At 36.1% G+C, this 24,000-nt stretch overlaps 4 protein-coding genes, 1 long non-coding RNA gene and 1 pseudogene across 6 annotated transcripts in view; 5 read left to right on the top strand and 1 right to left on the bottom strand.

Annotated features, from left to right (window-relative positions):
* Nucleotides 1-490: 490 nt before the first annotated feature.
* Nucleotides 491-2,285, top strand: LOC138929276 (putative uncharacterized protein DDB_G0291608). Its single transcript, XM_070288705.1, has 2 exons — nucleotides 491-925; nucleotides 1,167-2,285. Exons 1-2 carry the CDS (start codon nucleotides 718-720, stop codon nucleotides 2,159-2,161), a joined length of 1,203 nt encoding a protein of 400 aa, XP_070144806.1. The 5' UTR covers nucleotides 491-717; the 3' UTR covers nucleotides 2,162-2,285.
* A 72-nt stretch (nucleotides 2,286-2,357) lies between these two features.
* On the top strand, nucleotides 2,358-2,828 carry LOC138929242 (cyclin-dependent kinase 7 pseudogene; annotated as a pseudogene).
* A 2,075-nt stretch (nucleotides 2,829-4,903) lies between these two features.
* On the top strand, nucleotides 4,904-5,939 carry LOC108083897 (uncharacterized). The gene has a single exon (XM_070288706.1). The coding sequence runs from the start codon at nucleotides 5,099-5,101 to the stop codon at nucleotides 5,825-5,827; it is 729 nt and encodes a 242-aa protein (XP_070144807.1). The 5' UTR covers nucleotides 4,904-5,098; the 3' UTR covers nucleotides 5,828-5,939.
* LOC108083896 (uncharacterized) lies at nucleotides 5,919-23,012 on the bottom strand. 2 transcript variants are annotated; one of them, XM_017179891.3, is made up of 6 exons: nucleotides 22,762-23,012; nucleotides 14,266-14,346; nucleotides 13,594-14,188; nucleotides 13,014-13,164; nucleotides 6,228-6,344; nucleotides 5,919-6,156 (listed from the first exon to the last, which is right to left on the bottom strand). In XM_017179891.3, exons 2-6 carry the CDS (start codon nucleotides 14,320-14,322, stop codon nucleotides 6,039-6,041), a joined length of 1,038 nt encoding a protein of 345 aa, XP_017035380.1. In that variant the 5' UTR covers nucleotides 14,323-14,346; nucleotides 22,762-23,012; the 3' UTR covers nucleotides 5,919-6,038. The 2 variants fall into 2 exon arrangements, with proteins under 2 accessions (XP_017035380.1, XP_017035378.1); XM_017179889.3 differs by lacking the exons at nucleotides 5,919-6,156; nucleotides 6,228-6,344 and adding an exon at nucleotides 12,233-12,300.
* LOC108083895 (putative uncharacterized protein DDB_G0271606) lies at nucleotides 8,511-11,611 on the top strand. The gene is made up of 2 exons (XM_017179888.3): nucleotides 8,511-8,947; nucleotides 9,189-11,611. Exons 1-2 carry the CDS (start codon nucleotides 8,740-8,742, stop codon nucleotides 11,288-11,290), a joined length of 2,310 nt encoding a protein of 769 aa, XP_017035377.1. The 5' UTR covers nucleotides 8,511-8,739; the 3' UTR covers nucleotides 11,291-11,611.
* LOC138929277 (uncharacterized) overlaps nucleotides 18,833-24,000 on the top strand; it is a 61,484-nt gene continuing 56,316 nt past the window's right edge. The window contains exon 1 of the long non-coding RNA XR_011445693.1: nucleotides 18,833-19,321. This is a non-coding gene — a long non-coding RNA (uncharacterized lncRNA). The remainder of the gene's footprint in view (nucleotides 19,322-24,000) is intronic.

The following is a 24,000-nucleotide window of genomic DNA, read 5'->3' as shown; positions in this document are numbered from 1 at the left end:
GATTTCAAATAAAAATTGACGGAGAAATCCTGCCTACCGCAAGGACATAATTTTTTTTAGGGTTAAGTTCAACCCTCCCTGAACGGCTCATTTGTGAATATTTTTTGTTCAAAATTTTACAGAATTTAGTTCAAACCTTATGTATTAGTGTAGAATAAATGAAATTTGCAAAATTGTCATAGGATCTTTTAAAAAAATTCTGGAAAATAGGCCTTTTTTTGTGGTTCTAAACCCGGATAACCCCTTAAGCTTATAAAAACTAACACAAAACCGTTTTCCGTTTTGAATTTAATGCATTTTTAGCTGAGCTGTAAATGTTTAAAATTTCGTTTTTGGCTTAAATATAGCTTTTCCTAAAAATTATCAATATCATAATCACCACTTTTTCAGAATTAAAAAAAATTTTTTTTTTTTTAGTATTTTTAAATATTTTTTTAAGATCTTAGAGTAGAATTTCTTTAGCCATCATAGCAAACTCTCCCTTGTTTGTTTTGTATTCGTTCCAACATGAACTTCAGTTGAGCTCCCCGGTATACATACGTCATTCGTTTCATCAGACATCCCCAGATACAGTAACTCAAGGCATTCGCTCCCTTGACTCCCATCGTTCCATAACATTTCGGTTCCAACAGTATACAAACCGTGATATAAACATAACAAACAATAGCCACGCATTGTCCAGTTGACTCACAGATGTGGCCATAGATCGGAGGAGCCATGAATCAGAAACGTATTAACCAGATGCGTTCCATTAATCGGGGCCAGGAGCAGGGCCTGCAGCAAATTCTACAGCCAATGGCTGCGAGTCAATTGCCACAAGGACAGGCAGGTGGGAATCAGGCACAGCAGCAGCAGCAGCAGCAGAGTGTGCGTCGAAAGATGACCTACACACGAACAGAGCTACTATGCCGGGGATTGCCCACAAGTGAGTGTGTGTTTAGTTTCATGTCCATGTCCGTGTCCTTGAATTCTAAGTTACCCTTGAACTCTGGCTTATTATAGTCGGAAGGAAACGTATTAACCTGATCAGCATCAATCTTCTAAGAAATCTATAAAGAAATCTGTGAAGAAATCTCTAAAGAAATACCTTATCCCCTTACCAATCTTGCCTTTTTTGTTAAACTACCGTGAATCCCCTTTTTATACCCTTTATATCCTTTTTCCAGCTCAAATTCCCCGTCGCTCGCCTCGCACCCGTGGCACTTATTACCAAAACAACACTATACAGCAACAGCAGCAGCAGCAGCATCAGTCAGCAGTTGCACCACAGACACCGCTATCTGCAGGCCCTGGCAATGCCACTTCCCCGATGCAGTCAAAACCACGCAGCTATCTGCCACGTTTGTCCAGACTTCAGTCGCCGAATCGAAATCTCACACGTAAAACGGAAATGGACCATCACAAGCCGGAGAAGAAGACAACGCCTCGTGTGCCCAACACGCCACATGCCAGTCATTGCAGCATTTCATATACAAATCCAAATCCAGCGCCTGCCTTGGGTCTGGGAGCCCGTAACTTCCGGAACGAAGTGAGTGGAATACCAGTATTGGATAGAAACCGGAACCGGAACCTCAAGCAGCGGGTAGAGCAGCGAGATATTAACAAAGAACATATAGAAGTCGGGAATAATACGGATACAAGCAGCCGAAGCAGCCGAAGCAGCAGCCCCACCGATCAGTCCCAGGTGAGGGTGGCCAAGCCCATACTCCTGCCGGGGGAACCACAAAACAAAAGCTTTGTCTATCTATGCAAGCCGGTGAAGAAGGTCAAGGAGCTGCTCACTGCCCGCCAGTTGCGTCAGAGCTGTGAGAATCTCAAAGTGAAGGGATACGAAGGAGGAGAGACCGTTGGCGAGTCATTGGAGCCACATAAGACCAACTCCGAGGAGTTGCTATACAGCAAGGCTTTCGAGCAGGGTCTAGAGCTCTCCTCCATAACCGAGATGAGCATCAGTCCGACCAGTTCCACGGCCAGTCAGCTTCAGCTTCAGCTCCAGCTGCCGCTGCAGCAGCTCCAGCAAAAGCAGAAGCAGCTGCAGCAGCTGGAGGATAGCAATCAGCAGCGATTGATGTCACAGCTGACCACGCGGCACCAGCAGTATCGTCATCAACATCAAGGCGTATGCCATAATGACGCTGCGCGGCCTGGAGTATCTGCATAAGAACTGGATCCTGCATCGGGATCTCAAGCCCAACAACTTGCTGGTGAACAGTGACGGTGTGCTGAAGATTGGTGATTTCGGTTTGGCCAAAACATTTGGCTCACCGAATCGCATCTACACGCATCACGTGGTCACGCGTTGGTATCGCTCTCCTGAGCTTCTGTTTGGCGCCCGGCAATACGGCACCGGTGTGGATATGTGGGCCGTGGGCTGTATCTTGGCCGAGCTTATGCTGCGCGTACCCTTTATGCCGGGTGATTCGGATTTGGATCAATTGTCGCGCATCTTTGCCACGCTTGGTTCACCACCGGATTCGGAGTGGCCGCATGTGGCCCAGCTGCATGATTATCTGGTATTTCGGAATTTTCCGGGTACACCGCTGGAGAATATCTTCACCGCAGCCGGTAATGATTTAATCTATTTGATGCGTCGCCTGTTTGCCATGAATCCACTGAAGCGTGTCTCCTGCCGGGAGGCCCTCAATTTGCCCTATTTCCATAATAAACCAGCACCCACAGTGGGTCCCAAGCTGCCCATGCCTTTGGCCATTCTGGCTGCCAAGGAGACGGCAGCGGCAACCGAAGAGAAGCCACCGCTTAAGCGTAAGCTGGTGGAGACCACGGTCCGGGGCAATGGCCTGGCCCAGAAAAAGCGTTTGCAGTTCTAAGTTATAGTCATTGGATTGGGTCTTCTAATGCAAATGTTTTCCGCAGGAATTAAGAGATTACCTCAAATAATATCAGCTCCGTACTCAATAATTTGTAATCGCTTTAATAAGGTATTTTTAAGCGATTACAAATTATTATTAATAATCCGATTTTGAGTGCAAGTACAGCGATTGATATGCATTATTTCTTAACTTGTTTTGTTACAAAAGAAGATCAAGAGAGAAAGAGAGAGAAAGAGAGAAAGGGAGGAAAAAATAGGCTAAGTTTAGACTTAAGAATTGTGGAATGGTTTATTAAAGATGCGAACCAAAATGGTAAACATTTAAAAAATTGTGTTTGTTTTTATATTTACTACTAGTATCTACTTTCAAGTGAGAAAACTACGGAAATTTTAGATGAAAATAAATCGATTTTCTGTGGATTCTTATTTTTAAATTTAAAAATAAATGGTTAGTTTTTTATTTTTATTCTAAAATTTAATCGATTAAGATTTAAATTCTAAAAAATCAATTTAGATTTATTTTTATACCCTTGCAGGGTATTATAATTTCAGTCAGAAGTTTGCAACGCAGTGAAGGAGACGTTTCCGACCCTATAAAGTATATATATTCTTGATCAGCATCAACAGCCGAGTCGATATAGCCATGTCCGTCTGTCCGTCTGTCCATCTGTCCGTCTGTCCGTCTGTCCGTCTGTCTGTTTCTACGCAAACTAGTCCCTCAGTTTTAAAGCTATCTGAATGAAACTTTGCATATAGTCTTCTATATACTCTCACTGCTATATATGTCGGAACGGGCCGGATCGGACGACTATATCATATAGCTGCCATACAAATGTTCGATAAATTTTTCGAAAAAAAATTATAACTTTGCTGTTTTTTAACATTTTTGCACCATTTTTTAGATATGGTCATTCTATATTATTTCTGAATTTTCGTGAAAATTTTATGAAAATCGGACGACTATATCTTATAGCTGCCATAGAAACGATCGGGAAATTAATAGGAAACAAATTATAACTTCGTTGTTTTTCAACGTATTTTCATCTACTCTGAGATATAAGCTTATTTTATTATTGTAGAATTTTGGTATAAATTTCATGAAAATCGGACAACTATATCATATAGCGGCCATAGGAGCGATCGGTAGATGTAGAGAAAATGTAAAGGTGTGAATGTAAAACTGTAACTGTCAAACTGTAAACATTATAAGTATAGTTGAAATGTAATGAAATAATATCTGCAAGGGTATACAAACTTCGGCGTGCCGAAGTTAGCTTCCATTCTTGTTAGAATTAAAATAAAAACAATTCACTGAAAATCTATTTTTCAGAATTTTTTTTTTTTTGAAAAAATCGATTTAAATCCTCAATTGACATAATTTAAATTATATATATGCATATTTATATTTATCGTATAATTGTAATTTTATTGCTCTTTGAATTTTATTTATATTTTTTATGTTCATTTTAATTAAAAAAAAGTGAGTCTAGAAATTATTAAAAAAAATATTAAACATAATTAAACTTATTTTTTTTATATTAAAAAAACAAAGAAAAATATTAAAAATAATTTAAATTATTATTTTTATATTAAAAAAATAAATAAAAATATTAAAAATAATTTAAATTATTTTTTATATTACAAAATAAATAAATATTTTAAAAATAATTTAAATTATTTTTTTATATAAAAAAAATAAATAAAAATATTACAAAAATTTTTAATTATTTTTTTTGTATATTAAAACAATTTTAATTTTTTTATTTAATATTAAAATAATAAATAAAAATATTAAAAATAATTTAAATTATTGATTTTTATATTAATTATTTATTTGTAATTTTATTGTTCTTTGATTATATCGAACATTTTCGATTAAATCGATTCTTAAAATTTATATCGATCCCTAAAAAAATTTTAAAAATGTATAAATTGATTTTAGAACCTATTTTATTTCCAGATCTTCTAAAAATAGAAACTCTAAGCATTTTCCTACACATTTTCAGAGACCAAAGTATTCGCTGGGAAATCATTCAGTTGCTTGGGGCTTCTCCACTAGGGGAGATGCTAGTCTAACGCTACCGGCACAGCGTCCAACATTGTTTTTTTTTTTTTTTTTTCAAAAACAAATTTACCTCCGAAAATCTAAATTCCCAGCGCACCTTTTTGGCTATTGTTTGTATAACATTTACATACGTTTATTTTATTTTATTTGTTTTTTTTAGTGGGTTTTCCTGATATGTCCCGAAAACATAGGTCGTTGTCATTATGAAAAGCAGAAGCTCCCCCAAGCCGGAGGTTGTGGACAAACGTCGCGAGCGCGCCGAGACTCGTCGCAACTATGGGAATCTAGTATCCAGTCACAATATAATCGCAATGCGTCAGAAGCAACAGGCATTGGCGGAGCAGGCACAGGCCCAGGCCATGAAGAGTCCTGGCAGTCAACTGGCTGGCGGTACAGCTGCTTCCAGGCACGAGGAAAACTCATTGCGTCGCATTGCCTCGAGCTTTGCCCATGTCTGTGACCTGCAAAGTGGCTGCTTGGATGCCTTGCCACTGGAGGATAGCGAGCAGGATGCCAAAGAGGAGCGTGCCGAGGTTTTAATTTGCAGCCAAACGATGCCCATGCCAATGGACATTCCAAATGCAACACTTTCAACCACAGTTCCCGACAAGCAACAATTGGACTTACCGCTGGCCAGCGAAAAGGATGGCAAACACGATTCGGAAACCAGATTGGCAAAAATATTACCCTACACCATGCAGCTGGAATCGCGGGCCACCGAACGCTGGATGCGGGTGAGCAGCACCGTGTCCGCTCTGTTCCGAGCTCGTCGGAACATTGGTGTTGAGGAAACACCCACAGCTCAGACTCGACGGCTGCGGGAGCAGCGTGAGCTGCTTGAGGCCTTCACCCGACCCTTTCTGTATGAGCCAACCAGTCGGGATTATCCGGAGATCGGAGCTCAGGGGAGGGCCGAGGATCCAGCATTTTAAAATCAGAATGAAGCATATCAACTTTACACCCATTGAAATTCGCCGGAACATTGGACTAATGTTGTCAAATCAAATTTAATTCATTGGACCTTGCTTGGTAGAAGGCATACAATATCGTGGTTCTCGTTATCCTTCGGGGGGCAGGGGATTGTGGTGGTGTTGTTGGGCAATGGATGGGCAGCACAGCTGTTGTATGCAATCCGCGTCCGGACTAGTAACAGCGACACCTGTCGCGTGGGCATTCTGACTCGTAGTTGAGGCACTGGTCCATGCAGTAGGTATCGGCACCCTCCTGTCCCTCCAGCTCGCCAATGGCCACGCACTCTTGCCTGAATATATGGGAAGGTTTTAGGGTATTAGGAAGGATTTTGTTGATTTTAACGAGGTTTTATGGGCTTACGGGCAGTGGCAGGCCTCCTCTGGGCAGTTGGGCGGGTAGCGCAGACAATTGATCTCGCACCAGTTGTCGATGCCGGGCAGTGATCGGAAGGCCGGGGCACCGATGCATTTCTGGTCTCTGAAAGCACAAATAAGGAAGAATAAAGTTTGGAGGGGATCAAGGTAATGATCACTCCTTAAAACTCTTGAAGAAATTTGTTTAAGTTTGGGTTAAACGTAGCACAAGTCAATGATCAATGATCATTATTATTTATTTACATATTTTTAACTAAAAAAAAGACTCTACCCCCTTGACTAATCCCATGTAGATCCTAAAAAAAGACTCTACCCCCTAGACTAATCCAATGTAAAAAGACTCTACCCCGCAACTGAATTAATTTTAAAGCTAGTTAACCGAAAACTCACATCATCTCTGCCTCAGTGTGGCCTGTCTCACTAGCTCTTTTCCTAAAAATTTTCCAGTTACCCACAAAGTTCTTTTTTTCGAAGCCAGGAGTACGCGAGACCAGAAGGATGCAGACATTTCGGGAAAATCATCGACGTGCCGAGCAACGTCGGTATTTGGCGGAACGTCGGATCAGCTATGGCAATGCCGTTTCCAATTGCAATATGCGTACCCAGCAGTCAATTGCTGTAATTCAAAGTTACCCGAATCAAGCTCAACTTTCTTCTCAAATCACCAATCATAGGTCTCGTGTACCCTTGAGCAGTGCCTTAAGCTGGCAGCTGGGCAGATCCCTTCACGTTATAGAATCGCCCTTGGGCAAGAGCCTTTCGCCAATACCTAAGGAGCTGCCTGTTCCATTAGAGCCAGAGATGAAGTGGAGCTCTGTAAGCGAATATGAGGAGCTGCAGAAGCAGGCTTTGGCCAAAGCAAAGTGGCATGTGGCACCACCTTACCACCTGGGCAAAGGCAAAACGGGATGATGGTGTGGTTTAATTAAAGAGTTTGGTTATTTCTTTATATAGATGGGTTTTTTTTTTATAGAACGGGAGGGGAGTTTAGGGATAAAGGTCTTGACTTTGGCAATTATAAACAAATATACTTATAATTATATTTTAATACCCTTTTGAGGGTATTATATTTTCAGTTGGAAGCTTCCAAACCAGTGAAGGAGTCATTTCCGACCCTATAAATCATATATATTCTTAATCAGCATCAAAAACTGAATTGATTTAAGCATGTCTATCAGAAAAAATTTTTTTTTAGTTTTTTTCAAAATTTTTATAAGGGGTTACATCGTTAAAATTATCAAAAAATTAAAAAAAAATTTTTTTTTTTTAATATTTAAACTTTGTAAGCAGATCTATTAAGGGGTTATCCGGGTTTTGAAATTTCAAAAATGCATTTTTTTCAAACTTTTTTATATAATAGTACAAAGTGTCAGGAATGTTGTCCGAAAATTTCAAGTCGATCGAAGCAAAACTGTAGGAATGGGAGTAATTTAAAGCCCAGCGCGTCGTATGAGTCACAACTGGCAATTAAAACTTTAAACGCGTTTTTCTCAAAACCACTTTCTTGAAGTCGGTAGTCAAGATTTCTCGAAAACTACTGGACCGATCGACTTCAGATTTTCCACACTTCTTCTAGACATGTTTTTCTTGTCTCTGAACGAAGGATTTTTTATATCTTCAATTAGAACCGATTTTATAACCCAAAATATGTCCAAAATGGACGTAAAAAGTGTAATTTTTCATGAAAAACGCTCCCAAAAATTCAATTTTTAATTTTTTAAAAAATCCTTCGTTCAGAGACAAGCCAGACACATAAGCTAACAGGAAAATTTTGGTTTTTTGATTTCAAATAAAAATTGACGGAGAAATCCTGCCTACCGCAAGGACATAATTTTTTTTAGGGTTAAGTTCAACCCTCCCTGAACGGCTCATTTGTGAATATTTTTTGTTCAAAATTTTACAGAATTTAGTTCAAACCTTATGTATTAGTGTAGAATAAATGAAATTTGCAAAATTGTCATAGGATCTTTTAAAAAAATTCTGGAAAATAGGCCTTTTTTTGTGGTTCTAAACCCGGATAACCCCTTAAGCTTATAAAAACTAACACAAAACCGTTTTCCGTTTTGAATTTAATGCATTTTTAGCTGAGCTGTAAATGTTTAAAATTTCGTTTTTGGCTTAAATATAGCTTTTCCTAAAAATTATCAATATCATAATCACCACTTTTTCAGAATTAAAAAAAATTTTTTTTTTTTTAGTATTTTTAAATATTTTTTTAAGATCTTAGAGTAGAATTTCTTTAGCCATCATAGCAAACTCTCCCTTGTTTGTTTTGTATTCGTTCCAACATGAACTTCAGTTGAGCTCCCCGGTATACATACGTCATTCGTTTCATCAGACATCCCCAGATACAGTAACTCAAGGCATTCGCTCCCTTGACTCCCATCGTTCCATAACATTTCGGTTCCAACAGTATACAAACCGTGATATAAACATAACAAACAATAGCCACGCATTGTCCAGTTGACTCACAGATGTGGCCATAGATCGGAGGAGCCATGAATCAGAAACGTATTAACCAGATGCGTTCCATTAATCGGGGCCAGGAGCAGGGCCTGCAGCAAATTCTACAGCCAATGGCTGCGAGTCAATTGCCACAAGGACAGGCAGGTGGGAATCAGGCACAGCAGCAGCAGCAGCAGCAGAGTGTGCGTCGAAAGATGACCTACACACGAACAGAGCTACTATGCCGGGGATTGCCCACAAGTGAGTGTGTGTTTAGTTTCATGTCCATGTCCGTGTCCTTGAATTCTAAGTTACCCTTGAACTCTGGCTTATTATAGTCGGAAGGAAACGTATTAACCTGATCAGCATCAATCTTCTAAGAAATCTATAAAGAAATCTGTGAAGAAATCTCTAAAGAAATACCTTATCCCCTTACCAATCTTGCCTTTTTTGTTAAACTACCGTGAATCCCCTTTTTATACCCTTTATATCCTTTTTCCAGCTCAAATTCCCCGTCGCTCGCCTCGCACCCGTGGCACTTATTACCAAAACAACACTATACAGCAACAGCAGCAGCAGCAGCATCAGTCAGCAGTTGCACCACAGACACCGCTATCTGCAGGCCCTGGCAATGCCACTTCCCCGATGCAGTCAAAACCACGCAGCTATCTGCCACGTTTGTCCAGACTTCAGTCGCCGAATCGAAATCTCACACGTAAAACGGAAATGGACCATCACAAGCCGGAGAAGAAGACAACGCCTCGTGTGCCCAACACGCCACATGCCAGTCATTGCAGCATTTCATATACAAATCCAAATCCAGCGCCTGCCTTGGGTCTGGGAGCCCGTAACTTCCGGAACGAAGTGAGTGGAATACCAGTATTGGATAGAAACCGGAACCGGAACCTCAAGCAGCGGGTAGAGCAGCGAGATATTAACAAAGAACATATAGAAGTCGGGAATAATACGGATACAAGCAGCCGAAGCAGCCGAAGCAGCAGCCCCACCGATCAGTCCCAGGTGAGGGTGGCCAAGCCCATACTCCTGCCGGGGGAACCACAAAACAAAAGCTTTGTCTATCTATGCAAGCCGGTGAAGAAGGTCAAGGAGCTGCTCACTGCCCGCCAGTTGCGTCAGAGCTGTGAGAATCTCAAAGTGAAGGGATACGAAGGAGGAGAGACCGTTGGCGAGTCATTGGAGCCACATAAGACCAACTCCGAGGAGTTGCTATACAGCAAGGCTTTCGAGCAGGGTCTAGAGCTCTCCTCCATAACCGAGATGAGCATCAGTCCGACCAGTTCCACGGCCAGTCAGCTTCAGCTTCAGCTCCAGCTGCCGCTGCAGCAGCTCCAGCAAAAGCAGAAGCAGCTGCAGCAGCTGGAGGATAGCAATCAGCAGCGATTGATGTCACAGCTGACCACGCGGCACCAGCAGTATCGTCATCAGTATCAGCGGCAAAGGGAAATGGATATGGTGTGCCAGAATTTGCCAACCCTCCAGCATGAGATCCGTTTGCTTCAAGAGCTCAACGAGAAGCTGGAGAGCACTCTACGGGGTAAGCAGAGGAGCAGCCACTATGACATGGATTGTCAGTCATCCACTGAGTTTTATACACCACGCTGTGGTCCCATGCTGTTCCAGGAGATGCCCGTCAAACAGGTGGGTTTCCTGCGTGTGGAACACCTGGCCAGGATCACGCAAAGAGTACACACTGTGGCCATGGCTTATAGCTTGGCTGTGGTGCGAGAGTTTCGCATCGAGACCAAGACCCTCAACGAGCTGAAGGCCAGCGAGGAAACGCAGTGTTTTTATTTGCCACAACCCAAGGTGGAGGAGCAAACCCTGGTGGAGGAGCAAACCCATCCGCCGCCCTTGCAATGCACTAATTTAAGGATGCTACGCGAGAATCCCAGTGTTTTGATCCAGCAGCTACGTCGAGGTGGTGGTGGTGGTGGTGGCGGTAATGGTTCATACAATCTCCTCGATCACGACATGTTTATGTTCATCAATAGTTTGTCCAAGAAATCGGATGAGAGTTTTCTCTATTCCAGCCTGGCGGTGGGGATTCCCACCAAGGATAACTCTGGTGCTGTGCCGGAGTATCATCATCATCATCATCATCATCAACAGCTGCAAGTTCAAGCGCAGTCGCAGGTCCAAGAGTTGACAGGAAAAATGGTCCATAGGCAGGTCAACAGCACTACACAAACGGAGGAGCAGCAAGGACAGGGGAAAGATCAGGAAAAATATCAAGGAAAAGATCAGGGAAATGATCAAGGAAAATATCAAGGAAAAGATCTAGTAAAAAATCAAGGAAAAGATCAAGGAAAAGATCAAGAAAAAGATCAAAATCAGGAACCTCTAGAAGCTCTCCAATTGGGTTCAGATCAAACCCAAGTTCAGGCCAAAAAGGACTCTAAAAATCAAAAGCAGCAACTGATAACTACCAGAAAGAAAAGAGTTATCAAGAGATCACCCATTAAGTGCAATGTTGAGCCCAAGGTTCACATGAAGCTCTTCAAGACCGTGCTGGTGGGCCTCGTCCAAGTTGCTGTCTTTCTAGTTCTCATCATGGCCTTCATGTATCCGGATGTGAGCTGTTGAATTGCTAAGAAAAACCCCTACAAACAAAAAAAAAACTCGAGAAAAAAACCAAAGAGGCGATAATCAAAATTTATACGAAAGCAACTGTCAAAAGGATCTGCAATCTGCAATCTGCAATCAGCAATTTGCAATCTGTAGTCTCCAACTTCCCATTTCCAATTTCCTATCTATATCCAGGTGCAAATCCGATCTTACCCCCTCCCTCACAGAATATATAAAAATAACACCGCCGATTTGGTTCGAGTTTTACACTTTGGTTTTTCAAGCATTTGTGTTTTAGGTTTATTTTAAAATAAAATTTCATGTGTAATGTGTGAAGCATTTTAGGCGTTTTTTTTATTATGAAATTCAAATTTATTTAAGCTTTAATTATATATATACAGCAGTTTGTGCAAGTGTGTGTGTGTGTGTTCCCTTGACCCTTAAATGCAGTGTTGCCAGGTTGGATATTGAAAGGTCCTTGCCGCTAAAGTGTGACCTTGCCTCAAAGATTTTGGTTTGAATTAGGACCTTTTTTAAAAGTTTTCCAAATAAGGTTCACGTTTTTCAAGAAAACTTATTTAATTTAATTTTAAATGTAGTACTTTTTTAATTAGGATTTTTATTAAAGATTTTCGAGATTATTTTATGTTTTATTTTTATTTATTTATATTTATTAAAATAAATGTTCCTTAGTTTTTCTTTGTTCTTTTTCTATTTAAAATTTGTTCTTAATTTTAATTTTAAAAATAATTTTATTTAAATTTGGCAACACTGTTATATTTTTTTATGACTTAAATGTACACCGAAATTTTTACCTTTACCCATTTTTTCGTTATGAGCTCTGAACTCCAGCGGGATGATTTTGTATATGTCTGATTTGTTGGGCTAAAAAGCGTTTGCGAAGCGAAGGAAGAAGCGATATATATATATATATATATATTTATACATATATATCAGGTAAGCGGATTTAGCGTGGTTAAGCGGGTTTAAGCCCCTTGCCTCGTTTGCGCGCATGCCGCGTGGCATTGCTAGAAACCAAAGCAAGATGTTATTACTCTCCAGTAGAAAAAATATATATTTCTTATAGGAATAAACCAGTGATTAGATAGGAGAGCATAGAGGATTATGGGAAAAAGGTCAGAAAATTGAAAGAAAACTAAAAATGAAGTTAAAAAAATTCAATTATGAAAATTTAAAGAAAATTAAAAATCAGACAATTAATTAATTGAGTCAAAAATAAAAATTCAATACAAACAATACTATATAAAACAATAAAAAAAATACAATAAAGATACAAAAACACAGGGGAAATAAAGTTTAAAATGCATGAAAATGTTGGAAAAAAGGTGAAGAGCCCTTTTGAAAATATTCAAAAAAATTAAATGAATTTGAAAAAAAATATAAATATTTTGTAATGAGTAGCAGAAACCTTGCAAAATAATAATTAAATAATATATTTAAACCCAACACTCAAATATTAAATAATAAATTAAAGGCAAAAAAGGGAAAGTTATAATGAAGCGAAATAAATAATAAATAATATGTCAGAAGATAGATAGATAATAGATATTATTATTTAGATAATTAATTATTTATTTATGGTTAAATGAAAATAAAATAATAATGCTTAAACTAGAAGTGCTTATTTTACAAATCAAAAAATATATAAAAAAAGAAACAATCATGTGAAGAAAAGATAAAGTTTTCATATATACATAATATATATAAACCTCGTACTCACCGCACAATAAGGGGAAATATATTGTTGTCCTCCGGCGCCCGATAATCCCGATAGTACAACAGATATGGCGACTTGTTGTTGACGAAAATCGGTGGAACACCGCCGCCAGTATTAGAGATAATTGCTACATCAGCACAATTGCGGAAAGTTTCTATAAAAAAAATTAATTGCGAATTAAAATTAGGGTTTTAATATTTTTTTATGATTTTTAAAATATTTTCTATAATTATTAAAAAAGGTTTTAATATTTCTTATGCTTTTTTAAATATTTTTTATAATTATTAAAAAAGGTTTTAATATTTTTTAAGCTTTTTTAATATTTTTGTATAATTATTAAAAAAGGTTTTAATATTTTTGATGCTTTTTTAAACTTAAAAATAAATAAATAAAAATGACAGAAAAATTAGTAAACAAATTTATTTTATAAATATACATTTATCCGATAAAAGCGATATGTTTACCATATTTATCGATATCTGAAATTTCGATATATTAAACTCAAGGATATTCATTTCCATTGGGCTATTTTTCTCAAGTGGAAAACCCCCTCTAAATACATCTATACACCCCCTCTTCTCACCTGCCTTGCCGCATCCAACAGCCTCGGTGCCATTGGCACAGGTGCCCCACATATTGGCCGTGTAGTACGTCCACTGGAGGACACACTGCGTGCAGGTGACATACGGTGGCAGTCGGACTCGGTAGCGGAAAATGTCCTTCTTCTTGGCATCCCGCGGTATCAAATATCGATGCTCCCGACTGCCAGATATGGGCAGGGGATATCGATCGAAGCACTCCTGGGTGGCCTCGTGCCGGGGATTATTATTCGGACACAAGAACATCTCGAAGCGGCCATAATGATTGGCCGTTAGCTCTACCTCCACTTCGATCTCCTGGCCGGCGGTATAGTATCTGGAGATAATGCCCTTGGCATACTCTCCGCCCGCCTCATGGGGACGCGGCGACTTGACATGGTAGGCATCGCCGCAGACACCGCAGCGTCCGCTGTTCTTCTCCCATTGAACCGCATAGCCGCCACAGAAGAGCTCATTGTCGTTGTAGTTGACGGGATTGGGGTAACCGAAACGCCACATGGCATTCCTGGCAGGCGGATCCATCAGTCGGCCATGGCCCAGGATTGGGGCCACTTGGATTTGGAGCAGCAGGGCCAGCAGCTAGAGGGAAATGTACATATATGTTGAATGGCGAGGAATAGCTGTGTAAGCTGGTCATTGATCTCCCGGCGACTTACCAGCACGCCCACTGGCAGGGCGCCCATCGTCGTCGTCGTCGTCTTGGTCATGGTCATCTGTCCACAAGCACCTCCAGATGCCTAGAATGCAAGCCCACAGGGAATATAATACACAGTATATAGATGGGGACTTTAAATCGAAACGTGTTTTGGCCATAACAGTGGTGGTGAGTTTATAATTTTTAATATATTCATAAAAATCTTAAATAAATAAAAATTATAAAGTAAAAAATTATTTAATAATATACAAATAACATTTTCTAGAAATCTCAAAAGGTTTCCATTGAATTGAAAACCAGACACCATAAATAGAATTTTCTAGGGTTAATTTTGATATTTTTCTTAAATTTTCTTAGTTGATTTAGTTCCTTTCTTAATATAATTATAAAATAATAAATATTAATAAAAAAAATATTAATATATTAAAAACCATGGCGAATTACCCCCTAAAATGTGTGGTGCAAAAAATCTTACACGTTTGCACCTATAATTCCCAACTCGTTCTAACTTTCCCTTAGGTTAGACAGTGTAGTGTTGTGTTTTTGTGTTATTACATGTTTTGTTACATAGTTTCTTATCCTAAAAGTAATTAAATAATTGTTTAATAAAATAAAATATATATCCTTAATTTTCTCTATTTTTTTTTTAAATTTAATTTATTGAATCTAAACCAATTTTTATAATAAAAACCCACTGTACGTGGCGTACTGGCGCTGCATTAACCGCAGCTTGCAAGGACGTCCACCTGATCCGCTTTTCGACTTTATGGCCCTTGGTTGGTGCCCGTGTGCCCTTTATAAATAAATTCATGCCCACACACAGGCACACACGCACAGTCCAGAAAAAAAAATCCCAGACAGACAGTACATTTGCCACTTTTTGTTTAAATTACTTTATTTTTTTTGCCCAGATCTGGTTCCCTTTTTGAGGCTTATCTTTTATGTTAAACATGTTTGCTCGCCTGTCAAGGCTTAAAAAAAATTGTCAATGGCTTGCTGCCCTTATATATATTTTTTTTATACATTTTTTTTTGAGGCTTTTCAATTTTAAACATTATTTTTAATGGCATCATCTAGTTTACGCACAATCCGGGGGGCAGGCAAAGGGGAATCGAAGGGGGAATGGCCTGCATAAACGGGTTTACTTGAACCCGCTCGGGGTCCGGCCCCCAACAAAAATACAAAAAAATCAAAAGCTTTGGGCGTGAGCCAAGCTAAGATTTCTGGGCTAAAAATATATATGCAGATGCTCGAGTTCGATTCTCATTAAAAGACGCCAGAAAACAAGTATTCAAAAACATGGGAATATTTTATTTTAATAAATATTTTTATAGAATTTTTGTTTATAAAAAAAACTATATACAAATATGTTAAACATATCTGCAGTGATTAAGGTGTTTAAGCTGAGTTTATATATGTTTTTAGAAACTCTGTTTTCTTTATAAAAAAAATGTATTTATTTTTAATTTAATTTAATTTTGTTTTTTTTTTTTTAATTTTATTTTATTTTATACAATTTCATTTATTATTATTATTTACATTTTTTAATTTTTATATTTAATTTAAAAATAATTTTAATGAATGAATTTTTCTCAACAAAGTTTAGCAACTTTAAGCTAACTTTTTTACCAGCCTGATTGTTTTTTAAAATTAACAAAAATCCTTAAAAACTGATACCGCTTTTGAAATGATTTAAAATAATTCAATACCTTCTTTTCTTTAAGTGTACTCTTATTTATTCGCATTTTGATTACAGCAGCATTCTAGCCGCAAGTCTCCCTATTCCAGCCATCTTTCGATATGGCTTAAACGCAAATTGATTTGTCCATCGGCCGAAGACCAAAACAATGAAGAAGCAGAGTGGAATCCCCATAAAATCTGAAATATTTTAGTAAATATTTTCTTTTTGTTGTTGTTGTTTTTAGCCTTTGGCCATTGACACTGGCGGGCAGTAAATTTTGTTATTTAACGAGCGCAGCAATTATAATTTTACAGGGTTTTTTTGGGATAAGGAAACTGCTCGTAAATGTGATTTTATATCTCATCAATTTATTAATAATAATGCACATCATTTGCATTTGTCAACAAAATAAACAAGTGTTGAAAAATAAACATTAAAAATCAACAGAACAAAAAAATTTATGATAATGGAGAGTGAAAGAAAGAAAGAAAGAAAGGGAAATTTTCTTTGTCTGAAAAAATAAATTTTTTTTTTTAAGTTTTAACTTTATCAAATTTATTATTATTATTTTTTTAATTTTTATTTATAATTTTTATGATGGAAAATATATTCTTTGTATTTGCTGCCCTTAGTTGTGTCTTAATAAATATTTTTTAAGAAAGCCTCCTAATTTTTTATGATCTTACAAATTATTTTTAAGGAATAGGAATATATATTTTATTTTTAAGAAATCATTAACCTACATAAAAAAATAGTTTGAATAAATGTTTTTAAAAATATTGTAAAAGTCTAAAAGCTTTAAATATATTTAAACAAATTTTTAAATAAATGTTTAAAACATTTTAAAAATATTTTTAGAGGACTAAAAGCTTGAAATATATTAAAAAACATGTTAAATAAATGTTTTAAGTTTTTTTAAAAATATTTAAAAATGTTAATATTAGTCTAAAAGCTTGAAATATATTTTACATATTTTTATATAAATGGTTTAAAGCCTTTAAAAATATTTTAAAAGTCTAAAAGTTATAAATATATTTTAATAAATATATGCATAATTATCTACATTAATTTAAAATATAAAAATAATAAGAGAACTCTAACAAAAATGTATATATTTTATATTTACCTATACATATCATAGAAAATATATTATATATAAAATATAAAACCTTCCATCTTAGTAAATTTTCTTTTTAACTCCTGAGATCTATGGTTAAGGTTAAAGTTAACCTTTTAATTACCACCTTATAGCTTAAAGTTTAAACTCAACCTTTTTAATTACCACTTTTTTTTGGCTTTTTCCCGCCGATGTAATTAGGCATAAGTGCTTGATTTTTAATTGGAGCGATGAAATCAATAAGCCTGCCAGGTGGAAAATGCTTGGCGTTAAATGAGCGTGCTGCCTGACGACACACAAAAAAAGTAAAAAAAAAAACGTAAAAAAAAGGAAAACCAAAGAAAAAAGACGATTAATCGTCTGCCAAATATGCCAGAGAGCTGAGAGGGCAAAAAAAAAAGGTATATATATGCAGAGGATGTAAGTAAAAAGCCGTCCTTGCCAATAAACGTTTATCATAATTGTCAGGCCCGAACGCTGATGGCCAAATTAAAATGTACGAAATTTTCAGGCGACGATAAATTGAAAACCATGATGGCAGAAATTAAGTTGTAAATTAAGCTAATTGCATGGCCCAAAAAAAAAAAGAAAAAAAGGGACCACCTCTGTTTTATTTACATTGCGCAATCGCATGTAGTGCAGGACAAGACAAAAAATACAGGAATGAAATGCAAATACAATGGAATAAAGTTATATATAGTAAAATAAAACATATATAGCCTTGTGCAATCAAAAGTTGGTGTTTTTAGAGGGGCTTGACAGGGGCTTGTGTCAAAAGTCAGCCAACGAAAGGGACCTTGGCTTGGAAACTGATTCAAAATGAAGGGTCATCTCAGGTTGATCTTGTCTTATTTTACATATATATAAACATATATATAAACTTTAAAAAAACCTTTTTTCTTTAAGTTCAAGTTGTAATCAAGTTGTCAAGTTGTCAAGTTAATCTTTAACAACTGTCAGCCTGATAGTGAAAGGGTTTTTGTACATGTCCTGAGACTTGATTAAGTTAAGTTATCTTAAGGCTTGACCAGTAAAATGCATAATTATAAATATATTTAAATATTTCAAAAAATAGATTTTAGTCCCAAAGAAAGCTCAGGACTAAGCTCAATTAAAATAATTATATTTATACCTTAATAAATTAAAATTAAACATAAGGTAAACATTAATAATTCGCTCACATAGCAGCCAACACAATGATTTTTAATTATTTCTTCCGTGATGAATACTTTGATTTTTAAAAGGTGCCAACACATATATGGCGCCAGACATGGCTTAAAAAATTGAAAAAATTACAACAACAAAAAAAGGCCCAAAAAAATGAGTAATCAATTTATTAAAAAACCCACACACACCGAAAAGAAGAGCTTTCAACGAATAGGCGACATATATAAATCAGAAACAAGAAAGGTAGCAATTTTTGGCACGCCGAATGTTGTACACTCTTGCAGTTTGCAATTTAATCATTAAGACTTTATATATATATATTTATACATAACATAAATAAAATAATTAATTTTTAAATCATATATCTTAGATTTGAAATATGTAATTTAATCTAAATTATAATTACATATATTTATATTTATTATATAATGCAATTTGTACCTATTTCAAGCGGAGCTAAGCTTAAATTAAAAATGTACCTAAAGTGGATCGTGGCTCGAGAGTGTGGAAGAGTGCAAGCTGCAAGAGAGAGTGTCCGCTCTCTCGCCGCTGCAGTATTTCGCCATTTCTTTTCATTTTCATTCGCATTAGAAATTGGTCGGTCGGAAAAAGCGCTGCTCGTACGAAAAAGTGCTCAGAACTGTTGGAAAAACAAGAAAAATCGTCTCGCAGTGAAAAACTAACTCTTTGGACTGATCGGAATGTAAGCGCATGTGAAAATCCGGATAAAAACCGGCAAAAACAACGCTCGGACAAAGCTACGTGCCGCGGCCTGAAAATGCGGGAGAGTGCAAGCTGAAAAAGAGTGTGCGCTCTCTTGCCTAATCGGAGCGGAGCTTCAATTAAAAATGTACCTAAAGTGGATCGTGGCTCGAGAGTGTGGAAGAGTGGAAGCTAGAAGAATAATGTCCTTTCTCGCTGCAGAATTTTGCCATTTCTTTGGATTTTCATTCGCATTGGAAATTGGCTAGACGAGCTAAAAGCGCTGCTCGTACGAAAATGGGACCTAATCTGTCGGAAAAACGAGAAAAATCGTCCCGCTGTGAAAAGGGGAATTCGGACGTTTGGATTTGCCAACAAACAAACTATTAGGTAAGTAAAGATCAGCCATTACCTTTTCTCAATAGAAGTAGGTATATTCCTTATCTTAAATACTATATACAAACTTCTGTTTAAAATTATATTACCCACTGTAAGGGTATAATAATGAAATTGATACGCATAATAATAATCGCCATTATCATCAGCAACGACATTAATATAATTTTTGTACAAGTCACGATTCTGTAAGCACAGCATGACAAATCGATCTTTATTTACCTTTATTTTTCTTTTTGTATTTTGTTCTTTGTCTTATTTATTTATTTATTATTTAAAGCCCCTTTTGGAGGTCGCCTCGAAAATATTCAACTGATTTGCAAATTGGCACTGCCAAATGTAAATCGGTTTATATTTCTATTTCGATACCCGATTCTTCGATTCTCGTGCGGAGCCTGACTCTTCCATTTCTCCATCTTAATTGCTTTCGAAAAAAATCACTAATTGGTTTGTTGGGGGAGCGGTGAGCTTTTGGAATTGGCACAAAGAAATAAATCTATTTTGTATACGAAATTTGTTTACATCGATGCTTTTGTGTTCTGCTAATGGCCGATAGCGCAGCTCCACTTTGGAAGTTTACCAATAAATTAAACAGAAATTAGTTCGTTTGGACACACTTGTAAGTGTCTGTCAACTGGGAGGGCGAAACAAGCCTAAACAGTGAAAGAAATCTGGGTTTTCTTTGGAGTGTAAATATAAATTAATAGGAAATTGGACTTAAAATCAAAAGATAGATAAATCTGGTCTTGTTACTTTTTTATTTGTTGTTATTGGTAATAAAAACTTCATTTTAAAATTGGGGAATGCTCTACAAAATCTTAGAAACATTTTCGAGCTAAAAAATATTGCTAGGAATATGTTGAGAAACCGTTGTTTGTATACATAAAGTTAGGTTCCAGTTTGTTGCTAGAAACATGTTGAGCAACATGCATTGGCTTACTAGAAAACTTTAGCAACATTTGGTTTGTTGCTAAGAATATGTTGAGCAACCTCCTGCCAACACTTAAGTACATGTTGCTAGATTACAGCAAGCCAAGCTACTTTTTTTTTTTATTATTATTTAATATTATATATTATTTTAGTTATTTTTTTGAATACCTTAATCACTTTTATATTTCATTATCTCAAGAATTTTTTTTATTTCCGCTTTGATTAACCAAAATGTTGCCATTACTCATACGAAATCCCTTTAATTTAATTTCTTTGCTTTTTTTTTGTGTATAACTTTTCATTGGATTTATTGGGTGTCCAATTCAATGGCCCCTGGCCTGGACTCTTCACGAATTCCAATCACGTTGCCAAACACGCAGAGCATCAAACATGCGTAAATTTTATAATCAAGAGAAGGCTTCGATTGATCGACAATCATCGGATTGGTTCGAAACGGATCGAATCAATGCTATATGTGCCACACAATTTCAAGGCAAGAAAAATGTGTCATTGTGTCAATTGTAAACCGCAAATGAATCAAGGCAAAAATACAAAAAACCCAAAAAATAGAAACAGAAGAAAAAAAGAAAAACAATCGGTCTAATTAATCGTCTTAGAATTGAGGTTTCTCGATAGAAATAATATTGCTGAAAATATCCAGTTTGATTTCCGTTCCCGAATTTCGTTATTCTTTTGTTTAAGCCGAGAATTTATGGCCCGTACGGCGTTGACAGGCGTGAGAAACCGAACCCGTTAACTGCAAGGATGCAACCACTTTTGGTATTTAAAAATATACAAAGAAAAAAAAAAGTGTTAATCGAAAGTGAAACAGAAACTGAAACTGAAGTTGGGGGTCAGTAAACGACTTAATATAGCCACGGCGAAGGTCAGTGTTTTGGCTTGAAGAAGGGCTCTACGGAACAGCTGAGAGGTAACGGAGTTCAGTCACCAAAAGCACTGAAAGAAATTAGCTTAAATGGATCATAACTTGAAGATTTATTCGTTATTTAAATATAAAAAATATTCTCAAAGATTGTGATAATAAACTTTGTTTAAAATAATGCATAGAATGATATAATATTTAAAAGAATTTAATAAAATTAAATATTCTTTCGAGACCCACACTAAATTATTTAATAATTAATTCATAACTCCACAAAATGCAATAACCTTCACTTTTTTTTATATATTTTTTCGTAGAAAGTTGTCTTGCGCAATCGTAAAAATAATAAATAATGTTTAAACTTTTGCTTTCCACAACATTCCAAGGGCCCAAAAATGGAGAACCCTCAACGTGATGTAAATATTATCTATGTTATTTTATTTTTTTTTTGTAAGGTTTAATTTCTGTGTAAGTGAGTAATTTTATATATTTTGTTTGTGGGGTCTTTTGTTCGGTTTTCTTTTGATTTGGAAGGTTTGATTTTTTTTTTTTTGCTTACTCAGCTCATTGAAATGCACAAATGCCTGTTGCATGGGGCACATAAAAAAGTACCTCACCTCCCTCCACTCTTTTTTCATAGCGGGTTCTATTAACTGCACATCGGCATCGACACCCTCCCTGCCCCTTTGGTATTCAGTTAGTGTTAGCCCCTCTCTCTCGCTGGTTAATTTTTTTTTCAGGTATGCCGATCAGGTATTTCGTCCATTTCTCGCAAGGAGGGTTGGGATGGGGGCTCTCTCTCCTGAGAGAGATTCGGGGATTCGAGGCTAATTCGATTATTCGAATGAGCGGCAGCAAAAAGTGACAAAAGGAGAGTTCTCGGTGCTTCAATTGACGAAAAAAAAAAAAATAATAACATTTCATATGGAACAGGTGCAATTTCTCGGTATTTTTTTTTTGAGTCGCTGAACTGCTAATATTTTGTTTTTTAAATATGTTTTCAGCTCAGTTTGAATATTATTTTGATTTTTGAATTTTATTTGCACAATTTTAAGGTTTATAAATTTGTTTTCACTAAGCTCCATAACAGATTACATTTTATTTTAAAAGCTTAAATTTGATTTACAACTGGAAAACACTTTAAAAAACTTTTTCTTAGTTAATGTTTATACGAAAACTGTTTAAATAACTAATACTAATTTAATTTAATATTTTAAATTTTTTTTTAATATTTATTTTTGAGAAATCATATATTTTTTGTATAAAAAACATTTAGTATTTTGGAAAAAAAAGGTTAAAAAAAAAACTTCTTGATAAATTAATCTTTATCTTATATTTTGTTAAATGTACGCTCGAGTCTGTTTAATATTTTAAGTAAATAAAAGTTGTTGTAATTATTTTCTTTTAATTAATTTTCCTGTAAAATCTTTTTAACTTAAAAATCTCTTTTTATTTCCATTTTTAATTGCTTTTTGATCTCCTTTTTTCCCGATTTTAATTGCATTTTTCTTGGGCTAATTTTGTGTACAATTAACATGGCAAGGATTCATCAGAAACTGGCACTTAAAAAATAGTTTTCACTTAATAAACTTGAACTCTCGAGTGAATTAACCTGAATTACCTGAATATTTCTGTGTAATTTACTCTGGTTTGGGATCCACCAGAAAATAGTTGACACTTAAAATTGTTGAACACACGCTCGGTTGAGGATTTTATTTTTGTTTTATTTGTTTACTTTATTTTTTTTTTAACCGGAATCACAAAACAAAATACGGAAAAAAATACGTTTTTGATCTTGAAATTGAAATTGGAAAAATGTTGCAAGTTCAATACGAATTCCTGCAAGCCGGCTTGCAAGGGCGGGCGGTGTGTGTGTGTCTCCGAGGTGTGTGTGTGTGCGAGGGCGTGTGTGTGTGGCGCGTGCGTTGCGTCTGCGCAGCGGCAACGTTCTGAGTTCGTTTGCCGCTGGCCGCTCGAATTTCAACGACTTTTGTATGGAAAGGTAAGCAGCGACTGCGACTGAGGCAGCGACTGCGGCAGCGAAAGATAACCAACACATATATACACACACATAAATACATACATATGTATATCCACATATATAAACATCTATACGCTTCCGAGTCCCGTCTTTATTTTTATTTTAATATTGGCCACGCAGCCACTGCGCTGCCAGCGTTGCGCATGCGCAATGCGTCCGGGGGCACAGTGGGGAAAAACGGGAAAATCAGCCCTCAAAATAATATTATTAAAGTTTTAAAAATATTATGAGAGTAAAGATACAATACTGTTATACAAATATTAAATAAGAAGTTAAAAAAAAAAACTCTTTTAAAAAAGAAATAATTTTTTTGATGCGTTAATAATTAATATATAATAATTTTAAAATATATATTTTTAAATATAATAATACTTCAAATAATATAATATAAAAAAACATAGATATTATATTATTTGTATATTATAATATATATTTAACATAGTATATAGTTTTATATGTTTATTACATTAAAAAAAAAATTTATAAAATAAAATACAATAGAGAAATCAATATAAATGTAAATGGTAATAAAATATAAACCTTTTAAGAAGTAAATCAATTTCAAATATAAATTTTTGTAATATTTTAAATGGTTAATATTTCGAAATGTTGAAATATAAATCCCAAAAATTAATAATTTTGCTTATATTTTTAATATAACTTCCACTGTGTGTCATTCTTGATTCTAGTTTTAGTTTCTAGTGGCTAGACTTGTCTTTGCTACACTAAACTAAGGACTAAAGCTGACAATGTTGCTTCTGTTGAGGTTGCAACTGTCACTGTGGCTAGCCAAAGAAGCTGTAAAAAAGCCACAAGAAA

Source organism: Drosophila kikkawai, chromosome X, assembly GCF_030179895.1.
Source record: "Drosophila kikkawai strain 14028-0561.14 chromosome X, DkikHiC1v2, whole genome shotgun sequence".
NCBI lineage: Eukaryota > Metazoa > Arthropoda > Insecta > Diptera > Drosophilidae > Drosophila > Drosophila kikkawai.
Note: the sequence above shows the minus strand (reverse complement) of the source record. Positions and strands in the feature narration are given on the sequence as shown.